The following is a 23,114-nucleotide window of genomic DNA, read 5'->3' on the forward strand; positions in this document are numbered from 1 at the left end:
TTTCGTGACACATTGGACTATGTTACTGTTAAAATTTGCTCGGTCGGTAAATTTAGTGAAACATTGCAAAAATTAGCATTTTTCTAAATTCAAATGTATCTGCTTGTAAGACAGGCAGTTATACCGCACAAAATAGTTACTAGTTAACATCCCCATATGTCTACTTTATATTGACATCGTTTTTTGAACATCCTTTTATTTTTCTAGGACGTTACAAGGCTTAGAACTTTAGCTGCAATTTCTCACATTTTCAAGAAAATTTCAAAAGGCTATTTTTTCAGGGACCAGTTCATATGTGAAGTGGCTTTTAGGGCCTTATATATTAGAAACCCCCAATAAGGCACCTCATTCTAAAAACTTCACCCCTCAAAGTATTCAAAACAGCATTTAGAAAGTTTCTTTACCCTTTAGACGTTTCACAGGAATTAAACCAAAGTAGAGGTGAAAATTACAAATTTAATTTTTTTGTTGTTGCAGAAATTCATTTTTAATCCATTTTTTTTTTGTAACAGAAAGTTTTACCAGAGAAACGTAACTCAATATTTATTGCCCAGTTTCTGCAGTTTTTGGAAATATCCCACATGTGGCCCTAGTGTGCTACCGGACTGAAGCACCGGCCTCAGAAGCAAAGGAGCACCTAGTGGATTTCGGGGCCTCCTTTTTATTAGAATATATTTTAGGCACCATGTCAGGTTTGAAGGGCTCTTGCGGTGCCAAAACAGTGGAAAACCCCCAAAAGTGATCCCATTTGGGAAACTACACCCCTTAAGGAAATTATCTAGGGGTATAATGAGCACGTTGACCCTACAGGTTTATTGCAGAAATTATTGGAAGTAGGCCGTGAAAATGAAAATCTACATTCCTTCAAAGAAAACGTAGGTTTAGCTAATTTTTTCTCATTTCCACAAGGACTAAAGGAGAAAAAGCGCCGAAACATTTGTAAAGCAATTTCTCCAGAATAAAACAATACCCCACATGTGGTCATAAACGGCTGTTTGGACACGGCCGGGCTCAGAAGGGAAAGAGTGCTATTTGGCTTTTGGTTCCCAAATTTAGCAGGAATGGTTTGCGGAGTCCATGTCGCATTTGCAAAGCCCCTGAGGGGACAAAACAATGGAAACCCCCCCCCCCACAAGTGACCCCATTTTGGAAACTACACCCATTCAGGAAATTATCTAGAGGTATAGTGATCATTTTGACCACACAGTTCTTTTGCAGAAATTTTTGGAATTAGGCCGTAAAAATCCCAACATTTGTAAAGCAATTTCTACTGAGTACGGCAATACCCCATATATTTTTGAGCACACAGCAGGGCTCAAAAGGGAAGGAGCGCCATTTCGCTTTTGGATTGCAGGATTGGTTTCTGGTCCCTATGTCGCATTTGCAAAACCCCTGTGGGACCAAAACAGTGGAAAGCCCCCAGTAGTGACCCCATTTTGGAAACTACACCCCTCAAGGTATTCACCTAGGGGTGTAGTGAGCATGTTATTATGCTGTGTTTCTCGGTTTTAGAATCACCCTACATGGGACACTCATCTTTTGCCTGGACATTCGACAAGGCTCAGGAGTGAAAAAGTACCTCATGAAATTGAGGCCTAATTTGGTGATTTACAAAGTATTGGTTCAAAATTGCAGGGCTCCAATGTGAAATAATAAAAGAAACCCCTGAGAAATTACCCAATTTTGGAAACTACACTCTTCAAGGCATTTATTAAGGGGTGTAGTGAGCATTTTCACCCCACAGGTCTTTTCCATAAATGAATGCGCTGCGGATGGTGCAAAGTAAAAATTTAAATTTTTCCCCAGATATGCCAATTCAGTGGCAAATATGTCGTGCCCAGCTAATGCCACTGGAGAGACACACCCCAAAGATTGTTAAAAAGGTTCTCCCGGGTTTGGCGGTGCCATATATGTGGAAGTAAACTACTGTTTGGGCACGCTGTAGGGCTCAGATGGGGGGGGGAGCGCCATTTAGCTTTTGAAGTGTTGAGTTTGCTTGGTAGTAGTTTTGTTTAGAGTTTTACTGGTATTTCAGTTTATAACGTGGGGTCACATGTAATCTGTGCGGAGTACATCAGGGGCATAGTCAGGTAGTATAATAATGGGGTAAACAATTAAATAGTCCATAGATGTGTGTTGCGCTGTGAAACAATCCTTTCCGGCCCAGGCCGGTGTCGCACTGATAAATGTCCTTCCTTGTCGGCCTTGTGGTCCACACTCCCCACCTTTTCAGTTTGGGGAATATTGCTGGGAAGTGTTGTCCTGGTATAATACGGGCGCCCTCACTTCCAGCAGATATGTTTGGGCCCTCCCCTTCCTGGTTCCCTAGTTTTAGGGCCTCGATAAATCGCCTTTTGAAATAGACGAAATGTTCCCCTCTGATCTGCACAACCGCATATTTTTATTTCCTGACTTATTGGAGCCTTAACTAATTTTATTTTTTCATAGACATAGTGGTACGAGGGCTGTTTTTTTTGCGGGACGAGCTATAGTTTTTATTCGTACCATTTTGGGGTATATGTGACTTTTTGATCACTTTTCATCCTATTTTTTGAGAGGCAAGGTGACCAAAAAACAGCAATTCTGGCATAGTTTTTATTTTTTATACAGCATTCATGTTAACTTTATTCTGCGTGTCAGTACGATTCCGGCGATACCTAATTTATAGCACTTTTTTATGTTTTACAACTTTTTGCACAATAAAATTACTCTTGTAAAAAGGACCATTACTTTTTATTTTTTTCGTCTACGGAGCTGTAGGAGGGCTTGTTTTTTGCAAGACGAGCTATAGTTTTTATAGGTATCATTTTTGGATACATGCAACTTTTTGATCACTCTTTTTTTATTTTTGTAGGGCAAAGTGACCAAAAAACAAAAATTTTACGTTTTTTTTTTTACGCCGTTCACCGAGTGGAATAAATAACATATTTTTATCGTTTAGGCCATTACGTTCGCGGCAATACCAAATCTGTATGGTTTATTTATTTTTTTAATAATAAATGACTTGATAAGGGAAAAAGGGCGATTGTGTTTTATTTTATTACTTGAAACTTTTATTATATTTTTTACAACTTTTTTTTTTTTACACTTTTCTTTAGTCCCACTAGGGGACTTGAAGGTCCAACTGTCAGATATTTTTTTTCTAATACATTGCACTACCTATGTAGTGCAATGTATTAGATCTGTCAGTCATTCACTGATAGCAAGCTTTGCCACCGGGCAGGGCCTAATCAGCTTCCGTAATGGCAGACAGGAGGCCATTGTTAGGTGTCCTGTTGCCATAGTAGCAGTTGGCAGCCGTGCGATTGCAGGGCACAGCTGCCGATCTGCTAACCACAAAGATGCAGCTATCACATCCGATCGCTGCGTCTAAGGGGTTAATGGCGGGGATCGAAGCTAACTTCGGTCCCCGCTATTACAGCAGGATGTCAGCTGTAAGATACAGCTGACATCCGGGGAGGATGGCACCGACTAGCTTTCGAGCCGGTGCCATGTATTTGTCGTAAGTATACGACATTTTGCGGGCAGCACTGTCTTTCCATGATGTATACTTACGACAAATGTCGGGAAGGGGTTAAACACGTGTGCCATTTTTGGACGAAAAATAATTAGTTACCATTAGGTGACGTCAAGAAGACAAACGTGTTTAAGGCCCTGTTCACATCACGTTTACAGCCTCCTGACGTATGCCTCCGACGGAAGGCTAAAACGTATCTCACTGTAAATTGCAAGCTGATTTGGAAGCACTGAGTGTTTGAGCATCAATTTGACAAATTAAGTTTAGTGTAGATAAATGTATGCATCTGGGACCAACAATCTGCATGCATCATATGTCAAAGGGGGAGCTACACTGGGAGAGTCACTTCTTGAGAAGGATCTGGGGTGTACTTGTAGATAATAAACGAAATAACAGCATGCAATGTCAATCAGCTGCTTCAAAGGTCAGCAAGATATTGTCGTGTATTAAAAGAGGCATGGACTTGCGGGACAGGGATATAATATTACCACTTTACAAAGCATTAGTGCGGCTGGTCACAGCAGGGACATCAGATGGCTTTAAAAAAGGCTTAGATAATTTCCTAGAACGAAAAAATATCAGCTCCTATGTCAATGTGTAAAATGTTTTCCCATCCCTTGGTTGAACTTGAAGGTCATGTGTCTTTTTTCAACCGTACTATGTAACTGTATAGGTGTACATTGGGATATGTCGCCCAAATTCCCCCGTGCAGAGCCATACCTGAATCGCTGTGCCCAGGAAAGCCCCTGATGTCACTGTCTATATATGGACAGTGATGTCAGGAGCTGCAATGCAGTGTCCCAGGACATAGCATTGCAAGTGCTATGGCCCCTGACGTCACTTAGATGTTAGGAGCTTCAAGATGCCGGAATCCCCAACCAGAACGTCGGCAACGCTCTGGCCGGGGATTCCACCCTGAAGGAGCCCTTGAGATCATTGTCCATATAGGGACAGTGACGTTAGAAGCTTTAAGATAGCAGAATTCCTAGCCTAAGAATCTGCAACGAGGAGTAGTGGCTTTAAGATGCCAAAATCCCTGACTAAAGCTCCGGCACCCATGTCCGGGGATACTGCTCCTGGAGAAGCCCGCAACGTCACTACAGAGTCCCCGGCTAGAAGATCAGAAGCGGTCTGACTGGGAACTCCGGAACTAATAAAGCCCCTGACATCACTGTCCCAGAGTCCCTTCTCAGAGCACTTTCTATGATGTTGTCGGGGACTGTGTATTTGAAATTCCATGACATCACTGTCGTTATATAGACAGTGACCATATATGGACTGTGATGTCAGGGGCTTCCCCAGGACCGGAGTCCCTAGACAGAGCGCTACCTGATTCTCTTCCCGGGGACTTCGGTCCTGCGGAAGCTCCCCGATGTATGCATTTTACTTATACCTGTGATGGATGGCATACAGTGGCATCCTTCACACATAGGCTCCCATGTTAAAAAAAAAATAAATGTGTACCGCGCAGAGCTTCTTTTTTTTATTTTTATGTTTTTTGCGGGATCCCTCAGGATGAAATAGCCTTGTCTACTATACTATTCCATCCTTAAAAAAAATGTATACCGACAGAGACCAAAAAGACACTCTGTTGACCTCCGTCAGGCTAATAAAGCCCTAAGGACACGTTTAGCGTGTACATTAGGAGCTTTCCCAACGTACACACTAAACGCAGGGCTAAAACCTAATGTGAACTAGGCCTAACATGACTAGCTATTTTCGATAATAGCTACTAGAGGAATAAAACTAATAAATAGGCATTTAGCTTTTTTTCCCCACTGTAAGTATCCCTGTGAGTTGGTGCTTGTGGCTGTTACTTTGTATCTGAGACTTGTGAAAAATTTCTGTAGCACATGTTGCACTCCTATATATCTACAAAAGGATACAACATATTTTCCTGGCAAAAACCTCATGAATGCCAGATATAATTTTAAGCAGCAAAATTAAGGGTTAATGTATTACAGCCCACAAGCAGTAAAACACTCCACAAACTCCTATACTTACAGACGGCATACACTCTGAAGATTGTAAAATTTTATTTAAAACTAAAAATCAGCTTCAGAAAACTTTAAATCAAAGAGTAATGTTTTTGCTAGATTTGCACAAATATTCTCATCCTGATATTTATGCAAAAACATCTTTAAAAAAATAGTAGGTCAAGGTGCAGGAAGTTTATACATACAACTGTAAGGGACAGCAGATCTACTTCTGCACGCTCATCATCTCCTAGCTATTAATCACCAACTGGGGTAGTTGCTAAGGCAACTGCTGCACAGCTGATTTATCAGGTCAGATGATCAGAATGATGTGAGCCATTGTGGCTCATTTGGAGACCACGACCCAATTGGTCCATATCTCCTTAAAAACTATGGAAAAATTTGAAAGACAAATTATTATTATTTTGAATAAAAAGGTGCATCAATGTGTTTGGTGCAACTTTACAAATACTTTGTATTAAGAATTTGTTTTACTTTTTTTTTTTTTTAGATACAGCTTCTTTGTATTCTCTATATAGAGCAGCTATATCTAGTGCTATTCACTGAATCAGTCAGTCCCGCGGATCTGACGGGTTCAGTGATAGCGGGTCCTTTGTGTCTCGGACACGCAGGATCCACCTGTAAACTATCATATCTAAGTTATGAACTTAGATTTGATAGTTTACAGGTGGATTCTTCTTAGATGTGATAGTTTACAGGTGGATCCTGCATGTCAGAGTCACAAAGGATCAGCTGTCACTGAACCCGTCAGTATAAATCTATTTTGTAGTCCAGAGGGCCCACTTCATAGAGCAACGCCACACGTCTTAGATGGGGCGAATTAAAAAATGGGACGAGTCCTAAAAATGAAGGAGTCTGCCCACTACTTAAGTGAGGGCTGACCATCATGCGGAGGGGTGTCCTTCTGAGCATCATAGTTTATTCCGGGGCAAGTGAGAGCACTTGCCACCAGGAGCTTTAGAGATAATCTTGTCCAGTCTTGGACCAAAGAGACATGAGTCAGGAAAGACGAGACCAGTCAGCGAGCATTTGGAAGCGGAGTCATCTGCTCAAGGTTTGAACTAAAGAGCAAGACAGATCGACCACATAAGTGCAGTGAAGTGTGGCAAGAGTCTCACTGTATTCAGAGGAGCTTCTCTGTGTATTTTCTTGCAAAAGGAAAACAGAGGATGCTAATGTCACCTGGGTGGATCCAGACAAGATGCCTGCTATGGGGACAGTGGTAACCTTGGCTAGTCGACAAACTGGCAGGTCCACTATAGATTAAGGCTGCCGGATGGCCAGGAGGTCTTCGGATCAGGTGTCTGGGGAGAAACTCCCATCAGGGAGCCTCTACGCTTTGAGACACTCGTGAAAAACGTTGTGATATTCCAAAAAAAGAAACCCTCACATGTAGAATGGAGGGTGCAGAGTCTTCGATCTGGAATGTCTATCGGACTGCAGCAATGAGGCTCTCCCATGTGACAGTCATTCAGGAGCAATGTACAGCAGCTCTCCATTACAGGACTGGGTACTTCTCCCTGAAATAAATCCTATCCCTGTTAAGAGGGGGCGTCTGAGCGAACCTCCGTTCAAGGAAAGAGGACGACTGAAGGTCCAGGGGGGAATCTGACATGGTCCTTTGTACGGGGACTGTTTAACCCGTTAGTGACCGCCAATACGCTTTTTAACGGCGGCCACTAACGGGCTTTATTCTGATGCATATGCCTTTTTACGGCACTGCATCAGGATAAAGTTAACAGAGCAGGGAGCTATAAAATTATTGTGTTATTTATATCACACGGTAAACGGCGTAGATTTAAGACGCGAAAAGGAGAGGCGAAATGTCAGGTTTTTTTCTATCCCCCCCCCCCCCCAAAAAAAGTTAATAAAAGTTAATAAATAATATGTACCTCAAACTGGTGCTATTAAAAAAATACAACTTGTCCTGTAAAAAACAAGACCTTATACAGCTATGTTGACGCAAAAATAAAAATGTATAGCTCTTGGAATGAGACGATGGAAAAACGTAAAAAATTGCTTGGTCATGAAGGTTTCAAATAGGCTGGTCATTAAGGGGTTAAAAAGGGGCCTTCACACGGAGGTCTAGTAGCCTCCTGGGAAGGAATCGGTTGGCGAGACGGCCCTGGAAGTCCATGATGGATAGGGAGACCTAGGAAGGTCGGCCTTTGCCAGAGACAAGAATTCTGCTCAGTTTGGCTTAGTGGGAACCTTCTCAGGAGCAGGCGTGACCAGGGATGGCATCCTTTGGGCCTGGGAGGGAGATCAAGATGGACCACATGGTAATATACTTGTCAGGAACTGAACTTCCTGGACTTGAATTCTGGACTCCACTGTTACTTTGGGGACCGATGAAGGTCTCGTTTGACCGAAAACATTTACCTATTACTACGTACTCTGACCTTCCAGCAGAAACAGTGTTCAATTAATTTATATACAAAGTGTGTGCTGAGTATTTCTATACATTGTATTCAGGGTATGGAACCCATTGCCTGCACCTCAGAAGAAACAGTGCCGTGCTATATCCCACATTTGCTTTGGGGCCTTGACTGTACTGCCATAGAGAGCCTCGGATATAGTGATGCACCTTAGAGCACATAAAAAGGGTGATCATTAATACTGAGCGGGATGTTTCGCTGCGAAGTTCTGACATCTCAAGTAGTAAAATACCCCATCTAGAAAAAGAGGGTAATCTGCAAGAATACTATTGCTCCGCCATGGAAGTGGGTAATGCTCGCTTCTGATGTTAGTCCCTGACCTGACACTGCAGTTATTACAGAGTCTAGCAATCGCACAATAACTGCGGCTATGGACAGTAACTAGGTATCCATGTCAGATACAGATGTAGCCGTCTCTACCTTGACTTTTAACGCATTAAATAAACCATGGCTAGATCTCTTATCTTGACTTTTTCAATGACTTTAAAATGCCTTTTGTTGTGATGTCACGCTGCAGCAAGTTAAAAGAATCAAGTTAAAGATGGCTGCATCTGTACAGGGCCTAGCCTTAGCACAATTACTTTGCCTATGGAAGGGGGTAATGTGGCTGCCTGGTGCTCATAACAACCGTGTAGGCATATATACACTGTCTAGCTTTAGTACAATGACTCCCAGCTATGTAAGGGGGTAATGTGGCTGTGTGGTTTTCACATTAGGCATGTAGCCAAATTAGATACAGGGTCCTGCAATGGCACAATTACTCCGCCTATGTTTGGGGGTAATGTATCTGCATAGTTATTTCAGATACGGTGTCCAGCGTTAGCAAAGTTACTCCATGTAAGGCGGTAATGGGGCTGTATAGTGCTTGCATTAGCTGCATAACCATGTCAGATCCAACAATGACCGTTAGCACAATAAGGGTATGTTCACACGGAGTGTTTTCGGCCTCCAAACATCTGCTCATTTATTTCAATGGGAAAACGGCGTTCTGTTCCGACAGGGCTTTTTTTTTACGCGGCTGTTTTTCAAAATACGGTCGCGAAAAAGAAGTGCATGTCACTTCTTCAGCCATTTTGAGAGCGGTTTTTCATAGACTCTATGGAAAAACAGCTCTAAAAACGTCGAGAAAGTCACGAGTGGCTTAAAAACCGTCTGAAAGTAAGGAGCTTTTTTCCCTTCCGTATTTTCAGACGTTTTAATTTTGTGTGTGCACATACCCTTACTCCTTCCAAGGAAGAGGGTAATGTTGCTGTATGGTGCTTGCAGTATCAGCTACAGCGTTAGTACAGTTACTTTCCACGGCCGAGCAGCAGCAAGAATAGAATAATTATATAGTTACATAGTTTGTACAGTTGAAAAAAGACACATGTCCATCAAGTTCAACCAAGGGATGGGAAAGGGGAAGTAAAAATAAAAAACAACCCAAGCATCGGATGGAGTGGTGTAAAGCTCGCTGCCACTGGACTCTGGAAACGTGTTCTGTGGAGTGACAAATCTTGCTTCTCTATCTGGCAGTCTAATGGACGAGTCTGTGGGGGTTGTTTTTGAGGGGTTGGCCTAGGCCCTAGATCCAGTGAAGTGAAATCATCATACCAAGACCTTTTGGAGAATTGTATGCTTACAACTTTGTGGGAACATTTAGGGGGACGAGCCTTTTCTGTTCCAGCATGACTGTACCCCACTGCACAAAGCAAGGTCCATAAATACATAGCTGGATGAGTTTGTGCGGGTTCTTCCACATCAGAGCCCTGTCCTCAAGCCCATCGAACACCTTTGGGATAAACTAGAACGGAGATTGTGAGCCAGACCCTCTCGTCTAATATCAGTGTCTGACCTCACAAATGCTCTTCTGGACGAATGGGCTAAAACTTTCCACAGACACACAATCACAATCTTGTAGAAAGCTTTCCAGAAGAGTAGAAGCTGTTTTAGCTGCAAGAAGAGCACACACTTTCTATTAATACAAATTGATTTAGAATGGAATGTCATAAAAACTCCTGTAGGTGTAATGTGTAGGGGTTTCAACACTTTTGTTCATATAGTATATTTTTAATATGAAATTTATAACAAGATAAAATGGCAAAGAAACAAAATAATGGCAATGTTTGACACTTCATACAGCTAATTCTGCCATGTTAGTCTTAATGCTACTGGTGCTGTACATTATGGAGTGAAAGTGTATTTTATTTACCGTTTACTGCTTTCATGTAGGATGAGTTCCGCGTGTTCAGAGTTCAATTTGATGGTGACTCCAAGGAGAAAGCCCAAGAAAACTGCGACAGTTGCTATCAGAAGCTTCACTATTTCTTATGCGACCAGGTGTGATGTTGCTCTAAAACTTTAAAGTCTACAATAATAGTAATAATCATAAATAATATAATCATTAATAATAGTTGATGTTAGAAACGTTCTTGTCTTCTGCAATGGTTTCAGAATGAATCCGTTAACGAGTCATCTCAAATCTTTCCAGAGAAAAGGATTAATGTGAAACAGGTGGCACAGGTACATTTTTGTGTTTTCATTTGTAATGCTTAACCCAGTACTATATGATACTCATCCTGGTCTACTGTAGGAGGCAACCACAAAAAGTTAGCACCCAGCAAAGATGCACTCAGAAGACACATTAAAGGGGTATTGCCAACTCACACATTTATAGCACTATCCACAAGATATGATATACACGTGTGATAGGTGCGAGCAACACCTCTGAGGACCTGCACTTACAGCATTGGTTCCCTACCACATGAAGTCTAAGGCCGGATTCACACGGCCGTGTACGCTTCGTGATATACGGACCGTATGTCCTGGACAGACCACAGTTCAGCAAGCCGGCTTCTAGCATCATAGTTATTTTTGATGCTAGGAGTCCCTTCCTCTCGGCGGAAATACTGTCCCACACTGTAATCATGTTTTCGGTATGGGACAGTATTCCTGCAGGGAGGCAGGGACTCCTAGCATCATAGATAACGGTGATGCTGGAAGCCAAGCTGCCTGAACGGTGGTCGGTCCGGGAAATACGGTCCATATATCACAGACCGAACACGGCCATGTGAATTCAGCCTAAATTCCCCCAAGTTTTTTTTATCAGGCAGAAAAAAAAAAAATCTGCCTTAAAACGCCTTCAGGATTTTTGAGGCAGATTTTAAAATGGCAACAAAAAAGCCGCAAAAAAGAGCTTTAAACCGTGGCATTTCAAAATCTGCCTCAAAAATCCGGATTTTTGAGGAAGATTTTAAAATGCCAACGTTTGACACTTTTTTTTTTTTTTTTTTAAAGCAGTTTTGGAAAATTAACCCAACACAAAAACCGCAGCAAAAAAAACAAAACGCTTCAAACAAAAGGGTTTTTTATTTTCTGCCTCATTGATTTAAAGTTTTAAATAGAGCAGTTTCCGCCTCTGACCTAAGAAAGAGCATGTCACCTTTTTTTTCCCCCTAACGCCTTTACATCCAATTGAAGTCAATGTGGAGCGTTTTTTTTTGCGTTGATTCAGACACGGTTTCCACAGCACCGAAAAAACACACTGAACGGACCCTTAGAAGAGCGCCTTTTTGGACAATATTCTCTGCTCCCTGTAGTTTCAACAGTGCCTGCATCCCTTTCCACTCAGTAGTCACCGCAGTGGCCCTTAACCAATATACTAAGGACCTGTTCACATCAGCGTTGGATTTCCATTTGGCTGTCCGTTCATCTGTTCCATGGAAACAAAAAAATACCATTGAAATCAATAAAATTGCAAACAGAAACTATACATTCCATTTGTCTTTCCGTTCATATGACGGAAGTGAAAGGCTGATATGAACACACTCACATGCTCCACTAAGATGACTGCTGGCAGAGAAATATGGGAAGCTTATTATAAAGCAACTAGGGGAAACTATCTGCTCTGTATCATATTTGCTCACAGGTGAGCATACAACGCTATATACATTGGACAGCTGTGGCTAGTCACTGCCAGGAATCACAAAGCAGGACACTGCCTGTGACAATTAAATACATGCGTCTGGCACTGGGTTGAAGTACCCAGCTTCTAAATGCAGAGGTCTGGAAGGAAGAATTTTTCGTGGAGACCAGGATTCTGTCCAACCCTGACCTAACCCTAGGACCAGCATATCAATAAGGCTGGATTCACACAAGCATGTTATGTCCGTAAAGGACGGAACGTATTTCGGCCGCAAGTCCCGGACGGAACACACTACAGGGAGCCGGGCTCCTAGCATCATAGTTATATACGACGCTAGGAGTCCCTGCCTCTCCGTGGAACTACTGTCCCATACTGAAAACATTATTACAGTACAGGACAGTTGTCCCGCAGCGAGGCAGAGACTCCTGGCGTCGTACATAACTATGATGCTAGGAGCCCGGCTCCCTGCAGTGTGTTCGGTCCGGACTTGCGGCCGAAATACGTTCCGTCCATTACGGACGTAACATGCTCGTGTGAACCCAGCCTTAGGCTGAAACTACACTACAATGTAGAGCAGGGGTCTCAAGCATGCGGGCGCTAGTATTCCCCGACATCGCTGTACACATATGAACAGCGATGTCTGGGGCTTCCCCAGAGCCGGAGTCCCGGGCAGAGCGCTAGTACAGGCTCTGCTCCGGGACTCTGTGGAATTCCCTGACATCGCTGCCCATATATGGACAGTGTGTCAGGGTCTTGCCCAGAGCGGAGCAGAGCGCTGGTGTCGGCTCTGCTCCTGGACTCTGTGGAATTCCCTGACATCGCTGTCCACATATGAACAGCGATGTCTGGGGCTTCCCCAGAGCCGGAGTCCCGGGCAGAGCGTTGGTGTCGGCTCTGCTCCGTGACTCTGGGGAAGCCTCTGACATCGCTGTCCATACATCGACAATGATGTCAGGGGCTTCCCCAGAGCAGGAGTCCCAGTGATGTCAGGAGCACAGCTGGAGTCCCAGGAAGAGCCTACTAGCGCTCTGTCTGGGACTCCAGCTCTGGGCAAGCCCCTGACATCACTGGGGCAGCCTCTACAGAGGGCACTGGGGCAGCCTCTACAGAGGGCACTGGGGCAGCCTCTACAGAGGGCACTGTGGCAGCCTCTACAGAGGGCACTGTGGCGTTATCTACAAGTGGGTGTGTGACAGTATCTGAAGAGGACACTGGCATTATCTAGGGGTGTGTGGCCTTATCTACAGAGGGCACTGTGGCCTTATCTACAGAGGGCACTGTGGCCTTATCTAGGGGTGTGTTGCATTATCCACAGAGGGCACTGCGGCAGCATCCACAGAGGGCACTGCGGCAGCATCCACAGAGGGCACTGCGGCAGCATCCACAGAGGGCACTGCGGCAGCATCCACAGAGGGCACTGCGGCAGCATCCACAGAGGGCACTGCGGCAGCATCCACAGAGGGCACTGCGGCAGCATCCACAGAGGGCACTGCGGCAGCATCCACAGAGGGCACTGCGGCACTATCTAAAAAGGAGCTGCCCAATCTTGACATGTGTGCTAACTGAGCCGCCGGACTGCATTTAGCGACACTTAAACTGGAAAGCTGGATTGTTGAAATAAGCACGTGGAGAAATATCTCAAATTTTAAACCTAGCGCTATTATTATAGTAATGTAGTATTAGTATTCTAGTAATATAGTGTTATAGTAGTTCAAATAACTAATTGATTAACAATAATTTTGTATTGTATCAAATTTGAAAGTAATGCAGCCCATCAACTTCCCATTTTTTCTATATGCGGCCCACTTACCCGGCCGAGTTTGAGACCCCTTATGTAGAGTCAAATGCAAGTATTGGTCCCAGTTACACTTCTGATTTTTACTATGGGAGAAAACGTTGCATTGCGGCCTTGCATCTATCGCAGAAATTATTACAAGTCTAAAAACCAGGCCTTTTTTTTAAGCAGATTTCACAAGCGTTTTGTAGTTTTTTTTCAAAGCGCTTTTTGGCATTGTCCATTGGCAATGTTAAAATTCTGTTTCAAAAAAGCCTCAAAAAGGAACAGCAGTTCTTTTTCATGAGGTGTATTTTTAAGCAGCAGTGTAAAATGATGGCTTGTATGAACTACACAGATTTTTACTATTGGAATCAATGGGAAGCTTTTATAGGTATATTTCAGAGTGAGATGCGGCCACTTAACACTCGAAATACGTCAAAAAATAGGCCGTATGAATATGCTCTTACTGCCAATAGTCACAAAACGTTTTGCAAACTACAAGTGGGCGAACAATTATTTGCAAAATAATTATAGTAATTTATGTGGAGATGGTTAGTATGGAATATATGGTTTAAATTGCTTGTTGGGACAATGCAGCAGTGGTCTGGTCAATACATCATTTATGGCATAGTGATGGCGAGTTTTGCGTGGTTGTGTATGTGCGCATGTACAAAGGTGAAAATTTATATTTTTATCCTAGGCTCTGGAAAATGCATATGAGCACCGTGCCAAAGTAATTTACATTCTTTGCATTTACAGGATATGGTGGTAAGCAAACAAGCAAATCACATAGGCACATTCAATCCGTGCCACCCCTTAAATGAGGATCTCGGTTCCTTTCTCAAATTATGTCTCTTAGACCAGAACTTTCCAGGGTTTGTTGAAGAAGTGGAGAAAGAGTTGTACAAATTCATAAAGAACTAAGTGCTTGAAAAAACGCTTTACACCAGAATAAAATTCCTGTTTCAGTCGGTTTATATTTTATCAACAAGTGTATTTGCCACACACATTATTACACGTCAATTGCACAATGCATGGGCTCATGCAACTAGAACATTCCCCCACCCCGCCGCCCAGTAAAAGATATTACATTTCTGATATACTGATACATTTACATCTAGTTGCATAGAATAGAACCATGCTTTAAAAAACAAATGTAAAATCTCTTAAATTAACCAAAATTAAACACAAACCCCATGAAAGAAAATAAAATATATATATATAACTTATAAAAGGTTTGCCTGCATGAATATACATGTTGACATAACAGTGCAAAAGTATTTGAGAATATACATGATTGAACCAATGTTCACTTATAAAGCATCCCACTTACTATATATTTATATATGTCTCTTACGGTCTACAGTAGCTGGGCATTTTAAATATTTGCACTCACAAATCAAATCAGCCTCCAGTTACACTAGACCGAAAGGACTTCCGTGAACGGTTGCAAATCACATTTAAATGAGATATTTAACTTCTCAGAGAAAAAGCCAGAATGATACTTGGTAACTACACAGCAAAAACATGCCTTTGGAGAACATTCCTTTTAAGCCTCCTTCAGTACAAATGAATGGACATTTGGTGAAGGAAAGCATGATATTCCAGTACAAAACACAGTGAACATAGATGTATATGTATATAAAAAACAAAAAAAAAAATCACGAATTGTGGTAAACATTTCCCAAGACACAACTTTATATCTTACAAAATGAGCACTTTAAAGCAACACCGTTCCTTGTTACCATTTGAAGAAACTATTTTTTTTAACATTTATTTTAGAATGTTCAGGGTCATAAACATGATGCTTCATCTGACCAGTCACATGGCAGCTACAGCATTCACAAGCCAATACTCCGCTTTAAAAAATAAAATTATACTTTCATTACACTGGATGCATCCTGCTTCGTTAAATCAAGATAATTTAAAATACATGCCAAATATACAAGAATAGAGAGAAGAAAAAAGCCCATAAAATAAACCTGCTTTCCAGACCTGTACTATCCCATTTGGAAGGCTATATATGTGTGTGTGATATTAAAGAAAGACAGAAGGAAAGAAAAAAAAAAAAGCCACAGCACACAAAGCTGCATATGCACTCTATTTTCAAAGTTCCTTAATCCCCAATCAGTTTTTAGTCTCCATGGAGGCTATATAAGGCATGCTTTAAAAAAATAGCTTTGTACCCTCAGTCACGAGAAAAAAACAAAAAATAATGAACACACAAAAATGGAATATTGAAGAAGTCTGAAGAATGCCTGAAAGTCGACTTCATAGCAATGTCAGCTTTTTAGAAGGATAATTTGTTCTCTGGTTACATCAATGGAGCACTAAAAAAGGGAGAGAAAAAAAATAAAATAAAAATCAGACAAATAGAAAACATAAGGGCCATTTACTAATCTTGTTTAACCATTTAGTGACCAGCCTATTTTGGGCCTTAAGGGTATGAACAAACGGCACGTTCAGGGCGGATACGCTGCGTCAAGCTGCGCAGCGTACCCGCCCTGAACACCACAGGGAATGCCGTCCCAAAAATTGTACCATATTGTGGTGTGTTTTTCCAGCGGAATATCCACTGCGTAAAGCAGCGCCGGAAAAAAACAACAAACCGTTCATACTTCCCTCTTCTCTGCTCGCAGTCCGGCCTCCTGGGATGATGTTGCAGACCATGTGACCGCTGCAGCGGTCACATGGGATGAAATGTCATCCCAGGAGGCCGGACTGGAGAGGCAGCAGGGAACTGGATTTTTGCGGCGGAATCACTGCAAATGTCACAACACACACTACTTTGTTGCAGGTTGAAGCACCCCATTCTATGGGGAAAACCCACAGCAGAAGAACTGCGATTCTGCAGCATTAAAGGACATGCTGTGGTTGAAGAAACCGCACGGCAAGCCAATTTGTGCGTTTTTTTCGGCGGCTTTTTTCTGCTGTGTGGGGACGAAATTTGTTGAAATCTCACCCAAACTGCTGCTACTGTAATACGCTGCGTATTTTCCACAATGAATCCGTTGCGGAAAATCCGCAATGTTTACGCTATGTGTGTTCGTACCCTAAAGACTGAGCTATTTTTTCAGTCTTGATTGTCGCATTGTAAAAGCCATAACTTTTTTTTCTTTTTCCGTAATCATAGCCATGTGTGGCCTTGTTTTTTGCAGGACAAGTTGTATATTTTAATGACACCATTTTGGGGTACATATAATTTATTGATTGACTTTTTCTTTTGGGAGGTAAAGGAAAAAACCTGAAATTTTCGCATTCTTTTTTTTAGTCTTAAATGTATGCTTAAATTTATGGTGTGATATAAAACAGAACTTTATTCCGCGGGTCGCTACAATTGCAGCAAATCGAAATGTACATAGTTTATTTTGTATTTTTTTTCAACTACGTACTGCCGTCAGTCATCCTTTTTACGTGTCACGGAAGACCAGATAGGCTTCTGTTGGTAGAGTGCACAAGTCATCTCGGGTCATAGATCAAGGCAAAGATCGATCAGTTATATGTCATTTTAACTTCTGAAACCTTCATAGACCAACCGTAAAGGACAATTCATTTACAAAACGTCCGGCTGTGATCTCGTGTGTGAGGTCTGCAGTAAAAACAACCGATCGTCGTTCCTGCCTTGGCTATCTTTAGAGGGCTCAAGACATTGAGGCTTGGTTATGTTCATGATGAAGACGTTGTATGGATAGCTAGTTACTAAACATGATTGTTTTCACCACAAATATCCTCCTTTACTTACCAGATTTATTTAACTTGTGTTTCTTTGCCTCAAGTTCTTATCTTTGTGGTTGTTTGTAGAGTTACTCTTCCTGAAAGAGTAACGAAACATAAGCATTAACCATTCTGAAATTATGTAGGTACTTTGACACCATTTATAATGGTCCTAATGGTTTCTCCTTCAGGGTATGTGCACACGATGAGAGGCTTTTACGGCTGAAATGACAGACAGTTTTCAGAAGAAAACAGCTGCCTCGTTTCAGCCGTAATTCCTCCTCCTCGCATTTTGCGAGGCTTCTCTGACAGCCGTAAATTTTGAGCTGTGCTTCATTGAGTTCAATGAAGAACGGCTCAAATTACGTCTGAAAGAAGTGTCCTGCACTTCTTTTGACGAGGCTGTATTTTTACGCGTCGTCGTTTGACAGCTGTCAAACGACGACGCGTAAATGACAGGTTGTCTGCACAGTACGTCGGCAAACCCATTCAAATGAATGGGCAGATGTTTGCCGACGTATTGTAGCCCTATTTTCAGACGTAAAACGAGGCATAATACGCCTCGTTTACGTCTGAAAATAGGTTGTGTGAACCCAGCCTCATAGATCTGTACGACTTGTATACAAAAATGTAACATCTATGTAGCACACGGAAATTAGTTGCTGTGGACAAGATGCAGCATTTACAACAATAAACCAACTGAAAGTTTATTTTATTCTAGGGGCTGCTCAGTTGATAAATAGCCCTCACCTCTTAAATCCCCTGCCACTCCCTTTAAATGTAACCAATTTATACTATGTTATGTGGGAGGGTAAGGCTGGGTTCACACTGAGTTTTTTGACGCGGAAACCACGCTGCAAAACTCGCCAAAAACTGGCCGAAAATGCCTCCCATTGATTTCAATGGGAGGCGGTTTTCTCCCGCGAGTGGTAAAACCGGCTCGCGGGAGAAAGGAGGGACATGCCCCATCTTCGCGTGATTACGCCTTTGACCTCCCATTGACATCAATGGGAGGCAGAGAAAGCGCATTTTGCAGCGTTTTATGCCCGCAGTGCTCAATGGCCGCGGGCGAAAATCGGCGGGCAGGCAGAGGAAAATCAATGGGAGGCATTTTCTGTCCGTTTTTTGGCGCATTTTCCGACTGTCTCCACGTCACAAAAACGTGTCCAAAAAAAGGTGTGTGAACTAGCCCTAATAAGTCAGCAGATAAACATACAACACAGTGAGAGAAGAAGGGCTTTCATGTACGCAGATTGTTTACTTACATAGGTCCAGCTGGTTCATCGTCTGCACAGGTCATCCAAAATATTGTGAGAAGGGAAAAAAACAAAGAAAAAAAAAACAAAAGTTACATCAGTAAAAAGTAAGAGTCATATTTACATATTTGTTAGTGGAGTGACTGATGTTAACTCTGTGTGGACACTTCAGTCACTTGCATCCCAAGGCATCTGGTTATTGTAAATGATTGCTTATGTTCTTTAAGATGAAACTTAAGTCTGATAGGCCATGAAGGACTGCAACTGTAGTGGACAGATTGTTGTGATTTATTGAAACCATCTTGTCCCCTAGTTCCAGTGGTTCACTGAGAAAATTCAATGAAGACAAACCCAACATTTCAGTTGTAAAATCCTGCTAGTTTTTTTTCTTACTGTGGGGTGAGGAGTCCATCTAACTAAATGGGGGCGTCTAACTAAATCTAACTTATTCGATACCAAACTGCTTTCAAAAGCTAGCTTTCTTCCTAATACTATGATAAGATAATTGGATATCATACTCCCTTGTCAGACTTCAGTTACTTTTTCTTTTTTTAGTCCCTTAGACCTGCATACCGCCTGTTTTTCTGCGATTGCCAAATAATTATGTTTATCAGAATTTTACAATTTTTTTCTTTTTAAGAATGGATTTTAAATTGAATATTTATTAAATGCAGACATCTGATATGTTAAGAAGCAAACAAATTTTCACTGAAGTCTTAAAGAAAAAATAAAAGCAGGATTCCACAAGGAGACTAGTGCACATGAAGCAAAAAGATGAAGAGGTACAATCTCTGAAACAAGTGTTGGTACCTGCATGAGCACAAACAGGGAGTAATATGATCACATGACCATTATTACTACCTTTCTACCTGCTGCCAACACATGAACAAAGTCAACAAGTAGCCAAGAACAACAAAAGATTTCCATGGGGGGGGAGAATTCAAAGCAAAGATAACAAATATAAATAACTAAAACAAAATGTGCACGAACAGTCAACAAGCCTTTGTCCACAGACATCTGGTTAACTGGCAAAATGCATTTTGAAATGGGACAGAAATGTCAGACTGGGTAGGACTACATCGTGCTGTATTAACGCACAGGAGAGCTACATTTACACAGAGGGCCTGAAACACAGCAACCAATTCCCTAAACTGAAACGTGCATGCGCACACATACACACAAACATACACACATCTATTTATTAGTAAACTTTTTTTTTATTGTTGTTTCATTAGGAGACTGCAGAGGGTTAGAATCAACACATACTGTATACCCCACAATGGTTTGTAAATTGGATGTCACCCGCCAGTGCATGTTTAAAATGTACTTATGACCTTCATAAGATTTGCTGTAGATTTAAAAGTGTTCTCTAGTGCCATCTAGTGCTTCTAGACTAGCAGTGTCTTATTAGTTTCTCAGAAAATGATATAGTAACTGTATGTAACATTCATAGATATACATGAAAAAGCTTCACTTTATTTTATTTATTTATAATTAAGGAATATCCACATCCCTTACCAGCAAAGGCCCCTTAGCGGACAGGGAAAATGTGAACTGAGATTTAAAGCCAGGCTATCAATGCGTGAAGTTAAAGGACTCAAACTAAAGGTGCTCATCTGCTCTGGTGTCCCTATTAGAACACATCTGGCTTGCGCTTCAGCCTTGTTCTCATCATAGGGACATAAAAACAAAAGCAAAGGAAAAATAGGGGATATTACTCCAGAAGCCAGTCCCATCACTACTCACATTTTTCAGGGTGTTTTTGTAAAATTGAAGCTCCAGTTTTTATATGCATTTGTTTATATATACAACTCCCCCAAATGTGTCACCATCCACAATGTTAACATTGAAATCTGAAATTTGGGTGGTGCTCTCATTTAACATGTTGAGCCTTGTAATTTTAAATCAATGGAGCTTGAAAGGATCATCACAAAACTGCTGCCTGGATAAGGGCCAAAAGCCTTGTGGATTGTAGCAAGGGTGAGCATTGTTTCGTAACTTGATGAAAATAAGGACATTTGACTGGAAGTATATTTTAAGAAAAAGGTTATAAAAATATGGGTACATTTTCCAATGAATATGACTTCCACTAAATATTCCTTTTCCAGCAATTCTTTAAATATAAATGCCAAATAGCTACATTAAAAAGGGACTGAAAAGCTGCAATATAACTGCTGCCCACCTCGACTGAAAGGAAAAGGTGGGGGACAAAAATCTTCTTTCAAGTTTTCCTAGGTATTTCAAGCCAAAAAAATTAAAGGTTTCCAAAATGGAGAAATTGTAATCTACCTCAATACTGCTATGGAAATACAGTTGATGGCAGATGTATGCTGTTTATGGTTTATCAGCCAATCAAAATAGCTCCAGAATTCTTGATTTCATAATGTACATGATAGAGATCGGAGCTTGTTTTTTGTTTTCTAATACAAAAGGTACCAAATTCTTTGCTGCCAGTTAAAGGAGTTTTTTCCATCAGGGACATTGACATTTCCACAGAATATGTCAAATGTCAGATAGATGCGGGTCCCACCTCTGGAACCCGCACCTATCTCTAGAACAGGGCCCCTTGATGCCGTTTTACTGCTCTATGTTGTGGCGGAATCGTGTGGCTCGCATGCTACGTTGCTTCCGTAACTGCCATTCACTATTATGGGAGTTAGGAAAATAGCGTACCCCAGCTGAGCTACGCTGTTTCCGTAATTCATGGTCGGAAATCACACGCTTCAGCCACAACACAGAGCAGTAGAACGGGGTTTAGGGGCCCCTGTTCTAGAGATAGGTGCGGGTCCCAGAGGTGGGACCCGCATCGATCTGACATTTATGACATATCCTATGGATATGTCATAATGTCTCTGATGGGAAAAGCCCTTTAAAGGCTATCTGCACTTTTGCAACCAATTTTAAACTGATCCAATGCATCTAAAATAAAGCAACTTCGCAAATAGTCTTGATTTAAAGTATTCTATCATTTAGCATATACAGCTCCTATGCAAACATGTGTCTCCATGTTACAGACCCCAACCAAACCCTGTAGTCAGGTGTTAATCCCTTCCACCTGCCACCACGAACTGTAGGTTTCCAAGAACAGGGGACAGAGGGAGTGGAGTAATAGGACTACCAATTTTATAATTTTACACTCCCCTCTTAGTGAAAGGGCTCCGGTGATTTGAAAAACAAAGCTTTGCCCCTAGAAAGATGTATCTGAAATCAATCTTCAACAATTGGATAACCTTTAAACAGCTGCGGGATTATTGCGGACCATGCCAAAGTAGATTCAGCAAGGTTTGTTTGTGTGCAACTATAGTATTGATAGAAGTTCTAGACCCAAACCCATGCCAAGAGCCATGTTACAGTTTACCCTGTATAAAACTTATCCTTAGGCCTCATGCACACGACCGTAAAAACACCCGTTATTGCGGGTCATAATTACGACCCGCAATAACGGGCCCATAGACTTCTGTTAGTCACGGGTACCTTCCCGTTTTCTCACGGGAAAGTGCCCGTGCCGTTAAAAAAATAGAACATGTTCTATTTTTTCATTTTACGGGCCGTGCTCCTATACTTTATAATGGGAGCACGGCTCGCAAAAGCGGCCGGCTGCCCGTGCTCGTATTTACGAGTCGTAATTACGAGCACGGTCGTGTGCATGAGGCCTTAGAAAGGAGGAGGGGACAAGTAACAAAAGAGGTTCTCTCTTCAAACCAAAGCAAGGGGAAAACAACAAACAAAAAACCAAAACAAACTGAAAATTAGTCGTGAGAGTGGATGAGGGAAAACTCCCAAGTGTTAACATCATGGGCTTGAGCAATCCCAACAACGGAAGCGAGATTAGACAAACTGGAAAAGCATGCAAAACTCGCACTTACCACCATAATATTTAAGGTTTGATGCAATTGAAGGGGGGAAAAGAAAAAGTCACAGTAACCGACAAGTATCATTAGAGAAGCTGCCTTCCAGGATTTCCCCCTCCCGACCAACAAAGAAAATAAAATTGGATAGAAAATAAAATGTCATTGAAAAATAAAAAGACAAAAGTGGCCGATTCGATCTGTGCTGCGGAGAAGAGAGGCAGGCAAAATGTGAAGTGGATAGGAAGCAATGGTGAAATGAAGGGCAGGTTTATATACAGGCAGTGCTCACTCCGACCAGCAGGATGCACTGAATTCCCACTAAAAAGGAATCTTTTTCAAAACACAGCAGGAACTGCAGTGCATCATGCCGGAAACATACATTTCAAGCAAAATCCCCAACACACTCACACCCATGCACACACAATATCTGTATATAGAGATTAAAAGCTGAAGAGTTCAGGCCTCTGATTAACGTAAAAGAAAATTATGACTCCATAAATGATTACTCTTATGTGAAAGTTGCTATACCGGAAGGGGAAAAAAAAAATCATAAATAATCAAAATGCTCAGTATTAACGGTCACATATTTTGACCCCAAAATAATAATAATAATAATATTATAAAAAAAAAAACTCATCTTCATTCTGTACAGCAGTGTAC

At 41.7% G+C, this 23,114-nt stretch overlaps 2 protein-coding genes across 4 annotated transcripts in view; one reads left to right on the forward strand and one right to left on the reverse strand.

Moving 5' to 3' along the window:
* REC114 (REC114 meiotic recombination protein) overlaps nucleotides 1-14,604 on the forward strand; it is a 329,032-nt gene extending 314,428 nt beyond the window's left edge. For 2 of the 3 annotated variants that reach the window (XM_075857744.1, XM_075857746.1), the window contains exons 4-6: nucleotides 10,164-10,271; nucleotides 10,386-10,454; nucleotides 14,393-14,604. In XM_075857744.1, the coding sequence (XP_075713859.1) occupies nucleotides 10,164-10,271; nucleotides 10,386-10,454; nucleotides 14,393-14,557 (342 nt within the window). In that variant the 3' untranslated portion in view covers nucleotides 14,558-14,604. Of the gene's footprint in view, nucleotides 1-10,163; nucleotides 10,272-10,385; nucleotides 10,455-11,445; nucleotides 11,656-14,392 lie in introns of those variants that run through there. The other variant, XM_075857745.1, reaches the window with a different exon arrangement.
* NPTN (neuroplastin) overlaps nucleotides 14,591-23,114 on the reverse strand; it is a 95,236-nt gene continuing 86,712 nt past the window's right edge. The window contains exons 7-9 of the mRNA XM_075857743.1: nucleotides 18,613-18,634; nucleotides 17,376-17,445; nucleotides 14,591-15,963 (exon numbers count right to left, since the gene is read on the reverse strand). Of these exons, the coding sequence (XP_075713858.1) occupies nucleotides 17,385-17,445; nucleotides 18,613-18,634 (83 nt within the window). The 3' untranslated portion in view covers nucleotides 14,591-15,963; nucleotides 17,376-17,384. The remainder of the gene's footprint in view (nucleotides 15,964-17,375; nucleotides 17,446-18,612; nucleotides 18,635-23,114) is intronic.

This window comes from Rhinoderma darwinii, chromosome 3 (assembly GCF_050947455.1).
Source record: "Rhinoderma darwinii isolate aRhiDar2 chromosome 3, aRhiDar2.hap1, whole genome shotgun sequence".
Lineage (NCBI taxonomy): Eukaryota > Metazoa > Chordata > Amphibia > Anura > Rhinodermatidae > Rhinoderma > Rhinoderma darwinii.